Source organism: Podarcis gaigeae, assembly GCF_964106915.1.
Source record: "Podarcis gaigeae genome assembly, chromosome: 5".
In the NCBI taxonomy this organism is placed as follows: domain Eukaryota; kingdom Metazoa; phylum Chordata; class Lepidosauria; order Squamata; family Lacertidae; genus Podarcis; species Podarcis gaigeae.
In genome coordinates, this window is record NC_139681.1 from 39,740,091 (window position 1) to 39,760,214 (window position 20,124).

At 41.3% G+C, this 20,124-nt stretch overlaps 1 protein-coding gene across 11 annotated transcripts in view; it reads right to left on the bottom strand.

Moving 5' to 3' along the window:
• The window catches only part of KNDC1 (kinase non-catalytic C-lobe domain containing 1), a 76,659-nt gene extending 56,753 nt beyond the window's left edge, over positions 1-19,906 (bottom strand). For 7 of the 11 annotated variants that reach the window (XR_014564889.1, XR_014564890.1, XM_083740984.1 and 4 more), the window contains exons 1-3: positions 17,362-18,519; positions 14,707-14,905; positions 10,383-10,441 (exon numbers count right to left, since the gene is read on the bottom strand). Coding sequence is in view for 8 of the 11 variants with exons in the window: in XM_083740984.1 (XP_083597110.1) it covers positions 10,383-10,441; positions 14,707-14,905; positions 17,362-17,448 (345 nt within the window). In the remaining 3 variants the exon portion in view is untranslated. Of the gene's footprint in view, positions 1-10,382; positions 10,442-14,706; positions 14,906-17,361; positions 18,520-18,974; positions 19,221-19,529 lie in introns of those variants that run through there. The other 4 variants (XM_083740987.1, XM_083740986.1, XM_083740990.1 and 1 more) reach the window with 4 other exon arrangements.
• Positions 19,907-20,124: the final 218 nt, after the last annotated feature.

The window sequence follows — 20,124 nt, forward strand, 5'->3', positions numbered from 1 at the left end:
ATTGGTAATCTACAATATCTGTTTCAATGGCAGCTTTGTAACATGGACAAATGCCTGTTTGATACTGAGCTGACACTAGCAATGCTTGTTAGCCCCAGCAGAAACCTACTGTGGCAGTGCATAAAATGAATCTATTAAATAATTCTCAAATGGGAATTTTTGTTGCAAGCCTTATTTAAAATTCACTATCATCTCTTTCCAGCATAGCGCAATACTGGAGAAAAAATGAAGATGAAATCCCACTGGGGAAATGAAAGGTTCCACATTTGGCACCCAAAGATGAACATGGGTTTTTTTTGTTTCTTTGGAAAAACAGCTAAACAGCTCACTATAGTGCTCAATATTAGTTTTATACTAAATCTATATTTTCTCATGAATGTGCTGAGCAAGACTAGAGTCTTCTCCACTGAAGTAAAAGGGCAATATTAAAAAGAAAGAAAGAAAGAAAGCTTAAGGCTAGATAAATAAGTAAGTCACAAATGTTGAAACAAGCTAGCAACAACAACAAAAAAACCCTGCTAAATTAAATGCAGTTTTCAGCTCTTTAATTAAACACTGCTACTAATAAACAATGGTACAGTATACTGAGAGTGTATTAAAAGCTGAACAGTTTTAAGAGAGTAACTGGGAAACTTTTCTGTGCACATCTTATTGACGTGTGAATATTTATTTCTTCTCTGTCTCATTTTAATGTAAAGTGCAGAGATTCATTTGAGTCATAGCTCCAGGATCTCTTAACAGCAAGACTCGCCTCTAGAATAAAGGTAGTAGTACTAGTGACTACGAAAATTTGCAGACTTATTCTTGTCACCCCTTCCATGCATACCCACACAAGAAAATCATAGAAACCACAACCTACAGCTACTTGTTCTTGAGCATGTCAGTTCTTGGTGTATCTGTTGTGTTTTAAAAGGTTGTTGGTTGCTTTGAGGGCTCAAGCCAAAAAGTGATGCATAAATGTTCTAAATAAATAAATACATTTGTGGATGTAATATGCAAGGCAATCCTATGGGATCCATCTCATGCACAAATGAGGCCTTGGCATGTTCTAAATGCTTAGCATAGTTTTTTTTAAACACGCCTGTTCAAATGCTATGTCAACATTTTCCCTAAAACAGCAGGTCACCTAGACAGCTTCCTCACATTTTGGCTACACTAGAAGTCTGAATACAGCTTGAAGTGCACAATATCCAAGCACAGGATCCAGAAACGGAAAAATTGAAATACTCTACAACGCCTTTAAAAGAGATATGCTAGGTATCAGTACAATGCATGAACTGTAAGTCAAGGCCAGCCTTGCGGGCATTTAAAAAAAAAAAAAGCCTCAAGATTGATTGGAAAACTTGCAGATTTGAAAAGATCCAGCAACACTTCAGTGACAACACTTGGAGTGCTTTTCCCAGCCACCTCATTTTAACATCTCTGTCCTCAAGGTATATATAGCACAGATGCCAGGAGTGTCTCAGAAATGATTTGTAGCTAGAAAGTGTTGATATTTACCTTCTTGCTTGGTTAACGTTTCTTTGACGTTAATATAAACTTTCGTGTATAGTGATATGCCTCTACAGAAAATTCATGAGGAACATGAATGCAAAAATCAGCAGAAACAAGGAAGGAGACAGGATGGGAAAGAAATCAGTTGGAGAGACAGATCAGTCAAAGAAAAGCGAGTAATTAAGGTACGTAAGGAGTTCAGTGTGAATGTAAAACAAGACAGGGAGCTGCGGTTTCAAGGTTTTTGATGATGGCAATATTGATGATTACAGCCTCCCATTCCCTTGGTCTTAAAACTTTTTGCACAATGATAGAAGTTTGGACCAGAGAATTTTCTGAGCAGAATTTAAACTGCATGGGCAGGTCTGACTGGTTAATGCAAAGTGCAATTTACACAGAATTATGTCTATCATTTTAAAATGTCCATTTTATGACTGCTAAGATACACCTAAAAGATGGGGGTGGGGGAGGCTGGAAAATTTCTGTACTGAATATTTTGCTGTTGGCACACATTTTCAGTGAGAAGGGGCAGGATACAAGCCCTGCCCTCATTCTTGCCCTTCCTTCCCTATACCTAACAGAACAGAAAATAGCAGAATTTCTTTTACATATCTGCTTGCTTTGCCTAATTTATAGTTTGCAAAATTTACTTTTGCACCCGCCAGTACCTTGCCTGTTATTAGCTAACACAGGCTTCATAAACTTAAGACATCTGCTGCATCGAACCAAAGGCAAACTTGGCCCTCCAGATGTTTTGGGACTGCACCTCCCATCATCCCTAGCTAACAGGACCATGGGTCTGGGATGATGGGAATCGTAGTCTCAAACATCTGGAGGGCTGAGTTTGCCTATGCCTGATCTAGTATGACACCTGCTTTCCTATAGTAGCTAACCAGATGTCCCTAAGAAACGCCAAAGCATGGTATGGGCAACAGCTATCTCTCCTGTTGTTTGTCCCTAGCAAAGTGGTTCCAAACCTGGAGGGAACATATAGCCATCATGGCTAGTAGCCATTCAGAGCCATTCAACTGTGAATACATTTCGCTTGCCTGGACTTTCTGACCAGAACATCTTTAAGGTTTATGTGCTAAGGAAAGTGTTCTAATTTTAAGTGGCCCAATATTAAATGCACCCTTATGTGATTAAAAAAAGTATAAAAGCACATTTAGATTTGCATTTGTAATGACCTAGATACATCAGGAAAGCCTAAAACACTGAAGCAGCGATCAGTGGTTTATCCAGTTTGAGAAACTGTAGCCAAGCCTTCCAATTCTAGGTTAGCTGCATTACCTACAGAAAATATTTCACCACAACAGCACAACATTCAGTGGAAATTATTTATTTATGCCCCATCCTATCCTGTTGGTTCCAGCAGATATATAAAAATTCACTGAAGTAGAAAGCCCTTTGGGGCCATGATAATCTAAGTAATGGGCATTAGATGGGTTGAGGAAACTAAGTAGGTCAAAGTGAAAACAGAAAATATTTTCTTGTCCTTATCACTCTTCTCCCAAAATACAACTATCCCATGATGTACACTTCACCATCACTTGATCAATCAATGACTTAAAGCGATGTGCATGAACCAAGCCTCTGTGTTTTAAGTAACACTGGAGAACATCAAAGCTCTCTCTGGGTTATGAGAGCTGCGATGGCTCAGTTCAAACATGCCAGTCACCACGTGGTGAACATACATTCGTGAAACCACTCTCTGTGTGGGTTCTCTTGCATGTGCACACATAGCTCCTTTGCAATCATTCCTAACACTATAAGTTATAAATCTCACTAACAGTTTGCCTCAATGCATATTAGACAAGAGGAAGTGTTTCCTGTTAGAGTTGCCACACACCCTGCATTGAAAACATGATCAATGAAAGCAGGAACAAAACACAAAGGTTAATTTTTTTATGACTTGCCTGCATGCCCGAACTAGGTTGTGTGCTGGTTGATCTTCCACGAAATACCTCCCTACTGTATCTTAAGCACTGTATTATTGCAGCAAGTTCTGTGGTGACTTTAGGATACAGATGAGCCACACCCTGCATCCTCTTTCCAGACAATACTTTACTACCCAAAAGTTTTAGGTTATGCCTCCTTGGACAAAGGGGAATCTACTCAGCACCAGGGCCAATATGAGGTTTGAAGCTCCCCACTATTCAGCCCCCCCCCCAAATGAAGATAGGGGTGACAGCAGCTACTTCACATGGTACTTCTCCACTGAACATCAGACTGTGCGTCACTGCATGTCCCCACTACTGCCTGAAGCCCGCTCACCCCTTTAGCTTACTGGGCTAGGCAGAGTCCGAATTAGACAAAATGTCACCTAAAGGGCAAGTGATCCATACTGAGCAAACACAATATTAAAAAAATAATAATAACCAAATCTATATACTCATATTTTTCATTGAACATCTAGGGGAGTAAGCAGAATTAGCCTTTTAATGTCACCGCAAAGCAAGCTCACCAACAAAGACCTTGCGGGGTGAGGTAAGGTTTTGTAGATGCTTGAGCTGACTTTTAAAAATGAAAGCTAACGTCAGTGTTTAGCAGTAGACAACATGGCATGGTTTGTATTTATATTAAAGCCTCAAAAAGCAGCACAATTAAATTTGTCAGTTCTGCTGTTAACAATAGTAACGGGGAGTTTTCATAACTAGCTCCCTGTTGAGCCATTCAAATATATAGCAGATTTACAACACCAATTATTTTAACAACATTTCTAATGTATTTCAATTGTACGAACGCAAGCGATGTTCGCTACACAACAACTTCCTGCACAGGATCTCTATGTAAAATAATAGCACGGTGTTTGAAGTAGCTATGCCTATTATATATTCCTCTTCCATTATTGCTATTCACAGCCACTGAAGCAACTATCCATTTCAGTTAATACAAAACAAAGCAACACATACCGTGTATTGGCTCAGATGCCATTATTTGATTATTCTGTTTAAGGAGACTAGAACAGGACTGCACATTAGTGGCACTAGATCAATGTGCAGTAGTAGCAGAGGCAGCAGCTGTAGAATGAGTATGCACAATGACACCACCACTAGTCATATCAGCTCTCATGCCACTGTGATGGTGCCACAGCGATTAGAAAAAGATCTTGCCAGCGTAGGAGTGTCAGTGGCACTAATAAGTCAAGGTATGCTGCTGAAATTTTGGTACCACGTAAAACACTAGGCTAGTATACACCTATGTTTCCACATTCTCAGTCTACCACTGATGGCACAGCAACTTTAAATAATTGAGCCACTACTTAGGATAATTTGGAACCCTAATTTAACAAGGAATTCTTCAGTGCCTGGGCAGATGCAGGCATTACCCACATCTTTTGTACACAAAAGTTTCACTATTCTTCTTCCCAACCCTTTTTTACTTCTCAGAATCTGTTTATGTCAATGCATGTATACACTTCACCAATACTATACATTATTCTGTACTTCTGTAAAGCAGAACATGAGCACACTGTTCCACATTAAATAAAGGGTCCTTAGTTTGGTGAATATGTAAAGAAAGCCTGAATAACCAGAGACAAACCATATTCCTTTTTCTACATGTATGGAAGCTGTATTAAAGTTCACCCGTTCCAATCAAGATGACAGACTGAACCTTTCAAAACTGCACCTATTTTAATGACTGATTTCAAAACTTTGGTTTCCTATTATTCCCAAGCAATACTAGTTTAAGGCTTTTGTCTCCTTGATCAATACACTGTGGAGGGAAATATGAAATATTAATGTCCCTTTCCATATATAAGACAACCAAATTAGATGTTACATTTAATGCATGAATGGCATCAATGGAAACTTCCTTTCCCTGGGACTAATAAGGGCAGTGGAGGTGGGAAGCAGGGGGGGCAGGTGGGGAGGAGGTACTGTGAGGTCCTTAAATCCTTCTCCCCTAAACTACCCCAGTATTATTTGGAGGTGGGAACTACAATTGTTTCCCTATCTGGGAGATATGCTATCTGGTGGTAGTACTCCTACATTCAGCTGTTGCTGCAGGCATCTTCAGCAGGCAGGGGTGCTTTTTACAAAATGTTGGTATGACAGCTGCAAAAATATCATAGCCACACAGTGGCTCACGCATTGGTAACTTCAAGACTGAATTACTTCACTGCAATGATTTCCATTTGGAGCTACTTGTGAAATTGGCCCAGAAGCAGCAGCCAGTGCAGAACATGGCAGCACACCTCCTGATAGGTACAGTTTATCATCAGCATAAAATATTTTTACTTAGTCTCTACTGGCTACTACTACTACTAATTTTATTATTTATACCCCATCCATCCGGCCGGGTCTCCCCAGCCAATCTCTACTGGCACTAATATGCAAATTTAAGGTATATAAAGCCATAAACAACATGAGCCTAGTTCACTTGCCCTATATATTCCTGCTCAACCACTACAAACAGCAGTAGTGGCACTTGTGACAGCGCTTCACAATGATACTGGCTCCAGGAGTACCAGGAGCTTTCAGTGTGGCAGTACTATTGTTCTGGAGCTCCTTCCCAATGAATACTATACAAGCGCCCTCTGTATAACCTTCTGTATAAATCTCAGCAGGGATTTGAATGGGCTTTTCACAAAGACCTGAGCTTAATCTGAGAATCATTACATAACAAAGGACACAGGTAATGAGTTCTCACATGTCATCCTGAGTCATATCGGCTAGGCATCCCGCTTAAGGGCTACAGCAAAGTTACAAGGGTGTCTCTACCTGACACATCTTATTTTGAATATAGTGATCTTGTCATGACTGAAAGGGACAAGCTTGAGTCTCCTCAGTAAATGCACAAAGGGCACTTGGTTTAATCAAGACAGGATATGCTTGCCTGGCTGGGATTTATTCACGCTCAAGAGTAGGATTCATGGCCAGACTATAGGCATTGTTTGTGTAAGAAGTGGCAAGGAGTTCTGGGGATCAATTGGGTGTGTGCAATCTCCTGTCTGTGACGGCCTGGTTTTGCACCATAATGGCTCACTCTCTCTGTTTAGCAAATGATCCTTGCTCAGAATAAAGCTGGTAACCTAGTCCAGGGGTAGCCAACTCCCAAGAGACTGCGGTCTACTCACAGAATTAAAAACTGGCAGTGATCTACCCCCTTTTTGGCATTCAAGTCAAAGTTGTTGAGCTTTTTTAAGACAGCCCCGTGTTTTGGGGGGTCAAAGTTGTTGAACTTTTTTATGGAGGGGGAAAGCCCTGATTTTGAAGAGTTCACACCTAACTTCAAGGGAGATAGAGGAATAGCCACTCACTAGCAGATCGCTGGGAAAACAAACAGCCTTGCTGAGTAAACTCCATCTTCCAATCTGCAGCTGGTGCAACAATGGAGAGCAGAGTGATGGGGAGGGGCCAGATTATATTTTACCCATGCTAAGGAAAGGCAGCCAGCGATTGACCGCAATCTAATCTACCAGTGGATCGCGATCAACGTGTTGGATATCCCTGCCCTAGTCTAAGGCCATGGTTCTCAAAGGCTGTGCTGCACCACACTGATGTGACAGGAGAGGATGGCAAGTGTGGTGGGAAGATTCAAGGACAAATAAACACTTGAAATATTTCAGTGCAGTATAGTATAGTATCAAAATATTGTTTTTCATTTGCAGAATATGGATAGATACCTTCAAAATGAGAGCAAGAGCTTCAAGTGATAATGAGGACAGTCACGGCTGTGATCCAGAATAGCTGTTCAAACAGAGTTCTCCATGGCATATTGTTGTGAACAAGGATTGGTTTCAGGGCATGGACACAGTTACAGCTGAAAAAGAGTTACTCAGTGCAGAAAACTGGGTTCATTTACCTTCCTTAAACCTCAATAAATGCATCATTTCTATTTTAACTATGTATTTTGCTGCTGTAAACTAAAAAAAAACCCCAAACCTCAGAATTCATATAACTAGCCATGTTGGTTTTGTTTGATGTCCATGCTGCAACCATCCCTAGTGTACGACCCAAAATTCTGACTTGAGTTATGACTTACTGTATTATGTAGCAAGTGTTTTTCCTAGTGTAACCACCCTTAATTGTATCACCATAATAACACTATGAAGTAATCACAATGATACCACTTTACAGATTTGGAATGATACTAACTTGCCCAAGACTACTTGAACAGGGAGAGCATAACATGTGAACTTAACTTTGTATCAAGTTTATCAAGAGAATATTAAAAAGAACTTTCCTGGTACTTTCCAATATTGGGAAAACCACTAGTAATGTGTTTCCTTCCCTTTTGGCATTTCATTTTTGCAGATGAAGCAACATATTGCACAATGTGCAACTTAAACTTCTTGAATTTTGGAAGCTTTGATTCAGCAACCCTATAAGGCAGGAGTGGGGACCACTCGTCTTCTGTGAAGTCTTCCCTCACATGAAAATGAAGCTTAAAACAGCCTCCTATGCTCTAAAAGCCCAATTGCCTTTTGATGGGAGGCTCTTCAAATATTACTGTGTGAGAGAGGGGGATATATGGGTTTGTATTGTGGGTGCATGTGTAGGAATGAGTGTTTATGGGCACTGCTCATGGGCGTAACCAGGGTTTTTGTTAGGAGGGGCAGGCTTTTGTTGGAAGGGATCGACTTTTGTTAAGGGGGTCAGAACCTCAGATTTGTATTGACTGGGGGGCAGCTGCCCCCTTCCCCTTTGGCTACATCCATAGCACTGCTATTTTTCTAGAAAAAGAGGTGCTAGAACTCGCCTTATTCTCTTTGAATGACAATGGCACCCATGTTCCAGAACTGAATTCTGGCTGAAAAAATCCCTATGATGGGTACTATATATGAGAGGGAGAAGAATCCCACCCATTTTTTTGCATTGGCTTGACATACTAGCAACATGGGACACCCAGAAGGTTAGACACAAGTTAATGCAGCTCTTCCCCCCTCCTATTAAAAAGTCAAATATCATGGTGAGACCATCACTCTTAGGTGGTCTACTGATTGAAAAAATACCATACTTTCCCGTGTATAAGACTAGGTTTTTTTCTTTAAAAATGATGCGAAAAAGTGGGGGTCATCTTATCAACAGATAGTGCATAGGGTGGATGTTTTATTGGTTGCTGTGTCAACAGCTATTAGGCGTGTTATTCGTTGCTGCGTCAAGGGCTGGTGTTGACTGGCTAATGCTGCAGCAATTGGGTGGGCAATTGGTAGCTTCTGGTGGTGAGGGGACAGATGAGAGGCAGATTGAGCGGCATGTGTAGGTGAGTGATTTTCGACATTTTCCCCTAAAAAAAGCTCCACAACTGTGAGCCATCTCCCCCCATTTTCTTAAATTTGAGCCACCCAAAATAGGGGGCATCTTATACATGGGGGTGTCTTATACACAGGGGCATCTTATACATGGGAAAGTATGGTATGTCTTTCGAATGAATAGAATAACTGTACCTAAAATAAAGAGGATATAAAACAGCAGCACTATCAGCCACAACTGGCCAGGTACCTAATGCTGAAACATATCCGATAAGTTCACTTTTATTACCAATAAAAGTGTAGTGATACATTTGACGTAGGTTCAGGTAACTGCCCTATAGATTGAAAGATCTAAAAGCATGGTTTAAAAGAAACTTAATAATGCGAAATACTGCTTTGCATCCTGCTGATATATAATATTCCAATTGCCAGGACTCATTTGCACATTTTATTTAGAATGGAGAAAAATTATGAGGATTTTAATTGAGTAGCTCTATACAATGGCTCTATAAAAAATAGATGCTCACATTCACACACTGCTAATTAGACTATTTGAATATAATTCATAATAGAAACAACAAAACATCGAATATACTGAACAGGATGTTCAACAAAAATTCACACATTGCAGTCGGTCTAAAGGGTGTCTGATCAGGGAGGGTAATGAATCAATGGAAACAATTACGCCACTAATTCAGCTCAAGAATAAAGAACATTTATGAACTACTAGGCTACATACATCAGTTGGTAAGTTCATTATACCAGAAGACTAAATTAACTATTCCATCATGAATTATTTTTATAGAAAATACCAAGTAAATTTTATAGTTTGCTATAAAATTCAGACACAAAATTAAAAGACGCATGCTTCTTGGGAGAAACGCAATGAGAAACCTAGACAGCATCTTAAAAAGCAGAGACATCACCTTGTTGACAAAGGTCCATATAGTTAAAGCAATGTTTTCCCAGTAGTGATGTATGGAAGTGAGTGCTAGACCATAAGGAGGGCTGATCGCCGAAGAATTGATGCTTTTGAATTATGGTGCTGGAGGAGACTCTTGAGAGTCCCATGGACTGCAAGAAGATCAAACGCATCCATTCTGAAGGAAATCAGCCCTGAGTGCTCACTGGAAGGACACATCCTGAAGCTGAGGCTCCAATACTTTGGCCACCTCATGAGAAGAGAAGACTCCCTGGGAAAGACCCTGATGTTGGGAAAGATGGAGAGCACAAGGAGAAGGGGACGACAGAACAAGAGATGGTTGGACATTGTTCTCTGAGCTACTAACATGAGTTTGACAAAACCGAAGGAGGCAGTGGAAGACTGGAGTGTCTGGCGTCCTCTATTCCAACAACAAGAAGAACAACAAAATAAAATTCAGAATTAGCCCTTGAACAAATTAAGAAAAATCAGAATTTAAAAGAGCTAGTGCTTAGTGCAAACCACTACTTTTATCTGCCAAACAGTGTTTTGTTTTGTTTCATTTCAGTACATAATGAAGGACTAATTTCTTGGAAGTCATTGTTAGTACAACAAAAAAAATCTGTATGTGATCCATATGTGGGGGCCAAAATCAAGGGAGGGGGAACATATAGACTTTGGGGAATAATCAGCTCATATTCAAAAATTCAAAATGTTATGAAACTCTTTGTGGTTATAGAAGGACAAGGTTGTTACATGGAAACTTACCTCAAATGTGTTACCAGTTTCATCAATCTCTGGTGGCACAAAGGTACCTTCTGGGTCATCTTTAAAAAGAATCAGGGATTAAGAAGTTAAAATAGAATACATTCAAGCAGAATGTTTCAAGAACAAAATTTTTAAAATTCTTCCAGTATCTATAGATTCAACAACTTTTGACTACTGAATTATATAAATGCAGCAATATGCATTGCCAAAACACACACACAAAACAGATACAATTATTTCCTAATATTTTCTCTTTAAAAATGACATCATAAAGGTGTTCTGTATAACTCACTAGTAATTCTATTTAAGGAATTACTAATATCCCAACTAAGAGTGATAAAGACATACCTTATCATCGCATGTGCCTAATGGGAAAAAACAAACTGCAAACTATTTAATCCTTGTCATGTGTAGCTATCTTGAAGGTTAAAAGCCATCAATCCATTTCAAGGATGAAGAAGAAGGCTGACAGACTGATAGATTCTTACAGACTCCAGATCTTAAGATGCTGACTCTGGGCTCTTCTGGAAGATATTTCTAGCCCATTCTGTCTTACAGGGTCAGAGAGACCTTGAATAAAGACAGACACAGGATCTTCCAGTTAATTTATTAGTATCTCCATAGTGAGTTATCTCCCCAGCAGGGAAGTGGCACACCTGAGGTACCACACTAGTTCATGGTCTGATCCTAGTCTCCCACCAGCACAACCTCAGAAACAAAGTATGATCCAAAGTATACAATTACTCTGTTGGGTTTGTTTGATAACACAATACGAGCAAAGCAGTATCAACGCTTAAAATTGGAGCTCTATAAACCAGAGAGGGACTCATTTAGGAAAAAGAGTCTGAACAAAAGTATGGAGGCAGTTTTCATGAATACTCTTAACTGCATAGGAAGATATTTTCCCCCACCCATTCATAATTTGGGGGGAATTATAGTGAAAGAGGATTCAAGTGTTCACCTAGTGACATAGCCTTAGTCTCCACTTATGGCATATAAATCTTCAATTTCCAGTGATAATAATGATGATAATGACAACAACAGTGGACAGAAGGAACTAAGGCTGCAAGCAGGTTTGAAAAAGAACTTAACAGTCTCAGTTGCTAAGGGTAAATACACAGCAGGTGGGTAGGTGGCAATATCATGGGAGGGGTGTTTCCAGCTACCCCCCTTTGCCCTTGGAAGCCTTATAAGCTGCTGTTGCAGGAGAGGGGCTGAGAGCAACATCATGGGAGGGGTGTTTTTAGGAGTGTGGTGAATCTGTGAAACTCCCTTGTTATTTTTACTATTGGATGTTACATGTTGCTTAAGTAATCTTTTCATATTTATAGTGCTAGAATGTGGCTGTTTGGTAAATTATTACTTTTGCTGTTGTTTTGCTATGTTAGTATGCTATTATTTTTGTTTTGCTATGTTCCGAAATTGGTGCTGATACTGCTTTTCTACATTATCATGAAATTGTTTTTGTAGTGTTTGTTTGAAATGCATATGTTTCTTTGTTGCAAGCTGCTTTGAGCATGATTTTTGTGTGTGGAAAAGCACCATACAAACAAAATGAATGAACTATTCCTAGGTGCAAAACTGATATGGGTGAATATTGCACCTAGGAACAGTAGCAAGTGCAACACTAGAGCACTTTGTTATCAGCAGGTTAAATTTAGGGTGAAATGGACAAATCAAGACAGAGACATCTCCTTTCAAACAAAAACATCCAAGGAGCAGTGCTTGAGGATTTCAGACTTGCTCAATTCATGCTTTAACACACCACTCAATTGAAGCTACTGAATCATTGGAGAGAGGACACCATCTGTGCAATGCTATCCACAAATTCTGTTCTCTTGTCATTTCAACAATTACATCAGAGTTAAATGCAATCTAGAAAGACATCATCAATGAACTTGAGAAGAGAACTGGAGATTTAGAAATTCTGACATGGTTGTTAAATAAATTAATCTTTTTTAAGAAAGAGAGAAAGCAGAGAACAAATAGGTAGTAACAAGCTTGCTGAAGATCTCAAAGGCTTCAGCACTGAGTAAATCAGTTCAATTTGTTTAGCTTCAGTTCCTACCAACAACTATCAAAAAGTCTAAGACAGTCGACCTTTCACATTACAAGAAATTTCAAAACAGAATTCTGGTTGTATGCAAACAAGGCCCCTTAGAATGTAAAGGTGCTGGACAGCTGTTTCAATGACCATATTTAGGCATGTCTAAGTTCTGACAAATCTGAAATGGCAATCTGAAATCCTCTCCACGCTAAGCTTTTCATCAAATGCAAAGTCCAAGAAAGGGCAAAGAGGAAAAATAAGACTGATGTCTTAGTTCAGGGTCTCCAGGATATTTACACAGCAGTCTTAGAATTAGTGAGGAAGTTGTACCTAGACAAATAAGAAAAACAAATGTGATAGGAGGAGGTCTTGACTTTGTGGGGGAAAGCAAAAATGGGACAAGTCCATACTACATTTCTCACAATTGTCCCAGATGTGGAAACTCCAGATAAGACTAAACAAACAGCCAACACCATCTCCCTGCACTATTTTATGCTATTTTATGCTGAGTAAGGATGCTACCTCTTCCTCCTACCCACCCATCTCAGAGATCCTCATATATAAAATGGCACATCAGTGAGAGAGGTTATATCTCTGTCCTATAGGAGTTGGGGACCTGTGGTCCTTCCAACATTGTTGGGATTCCAACTCCTATCAGCCTCAGTCAATATAGCCAATGGTTAGGGATAATGGAAGTTGGTTGCTAACAATATCAAGACAGCACAGGTTCCTCACCTGCAATCCTAACCATGTCTACTCAGAAGTAAGTCCCACTGAATTCATTAGGGCTTACTCCCAAGTAACCAGTGCCATGATTGCAGCCTTGGTTGTCAGGAGTCCCAAAAACATTTAGAGAACACCTCTGATGACAGAGTAGACATAGTTGCCCACAACAACATATTTACTACAATGAGTTTTGAGATGCTGCTAGACAGATAATAAATCCATGCTGAAGCCATAAAATCTTGTATTGCAAGCGGCTAGACCCAATTTAAAGGTGCTTGAAAAAATACAAGACATGAAAATAAAACCAATGAGCTAATATAGTACAGCTTGACGGACAATATGAAAAATTTACCAGTACATAAGCAAAGTTATATGCCCCATTTATCTTGTGTCACATAACCTGAGAAAGCTACTTTCTTAGAAATTACTGTTACTTGCCCAAGGCAGATAGTTAGTTTCAAGGCCGGCATAGTTACCCAGAATAAAAGGCAATATATCTTGCATCTGTGGTGGAGCCCTCAATTCTACTTCTGACTTGCCCATCTGCACAAGGCCTCAGAAGAGTAGAAGTTGGCTCTGATGTGCCTTCTCTTCCTCAGTTCCAAGCAGACAGGTTCCAGAGATCCATCCTTCCTCCAGTTGCTTACAGGCAGCTCCCCACGTCACATTCATTTTTAACCCCATCTCTCCATATTTGCAGAGTCCCCACCTCCAAAACAGAGTATACTTTCTGTTGCTGGCTGGATGAGCATTTCAGGACACAATTATATTAACAGAAGATTCCCAATTCCTCTCACATACTGGAGAACCATGTCTGCCCATCACCTCCACTTCCTCATAGGTTTCCTCTTGCCACATCGGAAGGATTAAATATTACCCAGCTTTGCATCCAGACTTCTTGTTTACCTCCAGGCTTCTTCTTCACAATGTTTAGAAATACTAAGGCAAGGCAACATTGCTCTTATCATCTTAGCCAATAGTAGTTCATCATACAGATTAATGGAATATAGAGATAGTTTGGAATTTAATTCTTAGCCATCATTATTTCCAACAAGTATGAGACCAATTCACTGGAGGGACAGTAAGTTGCGTAAGGCTTTAACCTATTGTTTGTTAAAAAATTTTTTTCCAATGCCAGCTACATCAGTTTTTACTAGGGCATCTCCTCCTCAGTTCCTCACATCCTCTCCTATTTGTAAGGCTCTCTTTAGATTTAAAGCACATTCAGACAAGTGTATAGCAGCAATCATCATGTAGATCCTTTGGAAGATATTGATTAGCCCAATGAATCGAATCTAAAAGCTTATTAAAATTTGAATTGGAAACCTTTGTTCAACACTGTAACAACTAAATGAACATACAGTATTAGTTGGTATATCCTAATTTAGCTTTACGTGGGCTGACACTCATCCTTGCATTAAGAAATTACAGTTTCCAATCTAATTAAAATCCATGTACAAGTCTGATGGAGAGACTATAATGTTTCACTACATCCTCTCAGCGTGAGCTTTTGCACTTTGCAACGAATTGCCTAGGAGCATAAATACTTACCACTGATCTGCTCCATGAAGCATACATTGCCATTGGTGTTAAAAGCCAAAGTGTCAGGAGTAATGCAAAGTGTCTGAAAGATTGCAGAATGGGCAATGCTCTTCAGAGACTGGCTACACTCCAAGCAAACAGCCCAGATATCTTCCTCCGTGAGACAGCTATCCCGCAGTGACAATACATCAGCAAGAGACACGTTCTCCTGCCAAGACATGAATTCATAAATTACTCCACATTTTTTGACATTACTTGTAGCCAATTGTGTCAAATATAATCTATAATACACAAACCCAACATGTTTCCAGCAAGTTTAAGGCTTTCTAGGACAAAAGATCTAGAAGACGCATGTCTCTTTCACACTTTTATGGTGACTTCCAGTTGTTCCATTCCTCTCCTGTTCTTCTTAATTCTCCCCCTACTGTCTGTGGTGCTCTTTTTCTCTAGTTGAAGCTGTCTACAGATTCCAAAATGTATTTCATCTGGAACAGTTGCTAAGGTGATTCTCAATGACATAGCACAGGGCTTGTGGGGCACAGCTATGAATGAGAAGCACAGGAAAAATGAAATAATTCCATTTCCTTCCCTTCCCCCAAATAGCTTGTTACTAATGAAAAATGCATGGATTTAACATAAATCCAAGATGAGATATGTATTTATTTACTCATCTATGATGCCAAAAGAAAATGTGACACATTTATAAAAAATGTTAAACCTTTCCTGTATGTCCAAAGGTTCATGGTGGTGGTGGGGTTAATACTGCTACTATCACCACACCTACTTTATGTTAATATCCGGTATTAACTTGATTGGTGCTCACAACTGTTACAGTGTTTTACTTCTCAATGTAAGCAGTTCCAAAGTAGCTGTTTGAGACATTGCATGTACTTTGTCAACAAAAAAATACTTCCTTATGAGCAAGCTAACAAACAGGTTTATCACTTGATTTCCATCCCCCAAAAATGAATGCATGTTTTTTCTAGGAAGTTGAAAATTTAAATAATTCTCACACTAACATTCATTTTTCAAAGTTGCCTTTTGACATTTCTGGGTAAATACTTAGGGCAGTATCCAAGGCCAATACAGTGGTACCTCGGGTTAAGTACTTAATTCGTTCCGGAGGTCTGTACTTAACCTGAAACTGTTCTTAACCTGAAGCACCACTTTAGCTAATGGAGCCTCCTGCTGCTGCTGCTGCCGCACCACTGGAGCACAATTTCTGTTCTCATCCTGAAGCAAAGTTCTTAACCTGAAGCACTATTTCTGGGTTAGCGAAGTCTGTAACCTGAAGTGTATGTAACCCGAGGTACCACTGTATATTAAGCTTACTCTTCTCTGCTCCCCAAAATGATTTAGCTCCATTAAAGCAAAATCTTTAACTAATGAGCAAACTACAAACCAAAGAATGCCTTGATCTGAATAAAAATCCACCTACTTCCAGTACAAGTGGAAGACCACATTTACATTCCTATGTGCTTTTTTTTTGCACATGTCTAGAGTTTGATGAACAGATCTTCTTGCGCTAAAGGCCTTTCATGGAAAGTAATAATATTGGCTCTTTACTGAAGTATCTAAAATTCAGTTTCTCAAAGCACATGCCTTTGTATTAATATAGACTGGTGACATGCACAGAAGGTAATTCAGCACACTTTAAAAAGTGAAATTAGGCTTAGAATCAGAGAGTTGGAAGGGACCCATAGGATCATCTATTCCAACCCCCTGCAATGGAGGAAAACACAGCTGTCCCATACAGGAATCAAGCCTGCAACCTTGGCATGATCAGCACCATGCTCTAACCAGCTGAGCTATCTTCCATGACTTTGGAAAGACACCAATGTTTCAAACTGACCCTAAACATGGGCACACTCCAGCAGTGTAAGACCCACTGACTTCTGTGAGAGTCAAGTTTCTGCTTATTTCTCCCACTAAAATCAATGGGATCAAAGGGGCAGCTGACTTTATGGGATTCAGCCCCCTTTGCTTAGAGGTCACAAGTCATCCTCTACCTTTATGTAGCAGCCAGGGATTTCAACGAGGCTTTTTCAGAACAAGATCTACTAGGACTGCAGCCTCTCTACCTACCATTAAGGGATTAAACCCGCTTGATTCAATCTCTGTGTTTACTTAGCAACCATTTACTTCAATGAGGCGTTTAAAAAAACCAAGCATGTTAGGACTGCAGCCTCTCTTTATCTACTTTAAAAAACTTGTTTAAAAGATCTCCTTTGCAACTGACCGTACCAAAGGTTCACTTTCTTGTGCTTTTGTTTTCTAAAAGGCATGTGGGGTAGTTTTCACTGAAAAGTGGACTGGGCTCAGCCAGTCGCCTTTATGGAGCAATTTTGACCAGTTGCTGCTGCTGCCTATTGCCCGAAAGGTTAATAGCGGCCAACGGTTGCCAGGCCATGGCAATGTGGTTCCTAGGTTACATTCCCACAACACTGGAGGGCAACAACCGAGGGTCAACCAGAGCCCATTATCCCCGGAGTGGCCTAGCAGGGGTGATTCAACCCTCCGCCCCGAGACAAGCGCCACACACAGAAAGCAGCCGAGCGGGGAGGGAAGCTGGAGCTGGAAGGCGCGCAGGCTGGAGGCGACCGTCCAGGGCAAGTTTGCGCGCGGCGCCCGGGCTGCTCTGTCCTCGCCTCGGGCCACGCTCACCTCGTCCTCCGAGAGCGCAGGCAAAGGCTCGAAGTCGCAGCACTCCTCGTCCTCCGCCTGCTGCTGCTCCTCGGCAAAGTCGCCCATGGCTGCTTGCGCGCAGACGCCTCTCCGCCCGAGGAGAGGCCAGTCTAAAGGACCAGAGCTTCGTCGCTCCTGGCGCAGCGCGCCCCGAAGCCAAGTCCGGGCCGCGAGGCTTCCATCGAGAAGGGCTGCCCTGTGGCTCTCCTCGAACTTTCTTCTGTGCGCGTCTGTGTCGCGCCCTTCCAGCCACCTTCTCAGCCACGCCGAGTTTGCAGCTCGGAGCCGCCGCCTCCCCGCCCTGTCCGACGAGAGAGCAGGCGGAGGAGACGAGCGCCCAGGGCAACAGACGCTACTTCGCGCCTCGCCTTCGCCCACCAAGCGACGCCCCGCCTCTCTCCGTCCCAAGAGAAACACACACCCGCCCGCCCTTGGGATCGATTTGGAACGAAAGGAGGAAACGAAGAACTGGACGGGGACGGGAGTGTTTTGTTTTTAAAGGAGAGGGAACGCCACGTGGAACGCAGCCCACTTTCTAAAGCTCCGAAGGCGCTTTACTTGGGCTACAATCCTAGATACATGCGCTAGAGACGAAGGCTGTAATCCTGCTATTTGAGGCAACCTAGGTTGGAGTCCAAAATCTGTACAGTACTAGGGATTAAGGTCCTATACGATTACCCTGTTATCTGAGGCAGTTTGGGCTCGAATCCTAAATATACGTACTAGGAAGTGAAGCTGCAATCCTATACCTGGCTATTAAGCCCTTAGAAACACAGAAGCGCGTGCTTAAGTAGGCATGCATGGGATTGCGCTCCGTTGAACTCAAGGGGGTTTAGTTTCTGGATAAAATTTCCTACAGTTGCACTGATAAGGACTGAATTACTGTATATCCATACAAGTCTGGTCTTGCCCTTAGGCAGAGGGAGGCTGGAGCTTCAGGGAGCCAATTCCGGTGTCAGGAAAGGGTAATTGTTATTAAATTTATCTTTCCTCTTGGTTTCAATGTATCTATGCGGGGTTTATTTGTCTTAAGTTTTTTTTGTGGGGGAGATCCCCCATCCTTAACCCAATAAATGAATGAATGTCAGACTCTAGCTAATATTTTCCCAGTCATCCTTCAGGGCATTAAAATAAAGTTCTGGGCTTCTTGCAAGCCTGTTTTATTTCAGCATGAAGTCTGATGCAAATATGTACCCTAAGGTATAAGGTGTTAATAGGCGAGTTGCAACATTGTAGTGAGGCCTGCTTTCTGTAAAAGATCTGGCTGCAGCCTGCAAGGGAAGCTCTGCAATGGTACCTCAAGTTACAAATGCTTCAGATTACAAACTCCACTAACCTGGAAGAGTTACCTTGAGTTGAGAACTTTGCCCCAGGATGAGAACGGAAATTGTGTGCCAGTGGCGCAGCAGCAGCAAGAGGCCCCATTAGTGAAAGCACGCCTCTAGTTAAGAACAGTTTCAGGTTAAGAATGGACCACCGGAATGAATTAAGTTCATAACTAGAGGCACCACTGCATTCTTAAATGTAAAAGAAGCAGCAGCAGCAGCAGCAGCAGCAGGGAAGCCAAGCAACATCACAGTTTTTGCACCTACCTGTGCCCTTGGCAGAGCCAACCTCATCAATGGCTAGGGATGCCCCTGGAATCTTGCATTGCTTTTGGAGATCGGAGTGGTATGTAACCAACAATTTTCATTGCTCGGGAGGGACAGACCTACTTGCTGGATTTGCCAAATCAGGTGCCAAAATGTCGTTTCAGCAGCAACATGTCTTGGGCCAACCATGCTGAGCTTTCATATACTTCAAACCAAACTTCGCCAGATGCACAAGAAGTAGACCCCCTTGGAAAAAAGAATAGAAAAGAAAGTCACTCCACACTAAATAAGAGTTAAACTTCTAAAAGGCTATTGGGCCACTGTGGAGAAATCAGAACACTAAAAAGTAAACACTTTTTTGTTGTTGTTCTGGTATCTGCATAGTGACTGGAATAATATTATTCTGACAGTTCAGTCCAATGTGAGTCTATGCAAAAGGGAGGTGTGTGTAAGATTCCAGTGCATGGAAGAGTAAAACACAGCCCTATGCATGTTTCTACAATGTCATTCAACGGCACTCACTCCTAGCCTTTTGCTGCAATCTGATGCACTTACCTGGGGCTCACAGCGTGACTTACTTCTAAGCAGACAAGACCAGTTAGGATTGTCAGTAGATGAAATAGGGTAATGGCCCAGTTCTCATTTCAAGTGACACTACCTGAGCCCCATCCTCTCTAATACTGGCACACTGTTGAAGGCTCTTAATAGTGTTGTAAGCTTCGTTCATTTATGCCGCAGCAGCCTGTCCTTGGTTGATTTAAAAGCTACAAGAGAATGCTTAAAAGAACAAAGCAGAAAACAGAATACAGCATGTCGTCAACAGTTCAAAAACAAGCCACAGAAGCTGGTGGCAGAGTGGGTGTGTTGTGTGCTGACTCATTCATTCCCAGACTGTTACACGTGTGTGATGTAAAGACAAAATGCATTTCCATTCAAAGATTTAATTTGTACAGAAAAGCTGGGGTCCTGTTGCACTCCAGATGCCATCAGACTCCAAGCCAAAATCACCAGCAGTGAAGGATGATGAGAGGTGAAGTTCACCATCATCAAAGGGCCCCATCTCTACTCTAGAGCCAAGTGGAGAGAAACCCGGGAGAATGGCAACACTAACAGCATTTTAAGGAGGCTTCCCTGAAAGGCAAAAATAGGG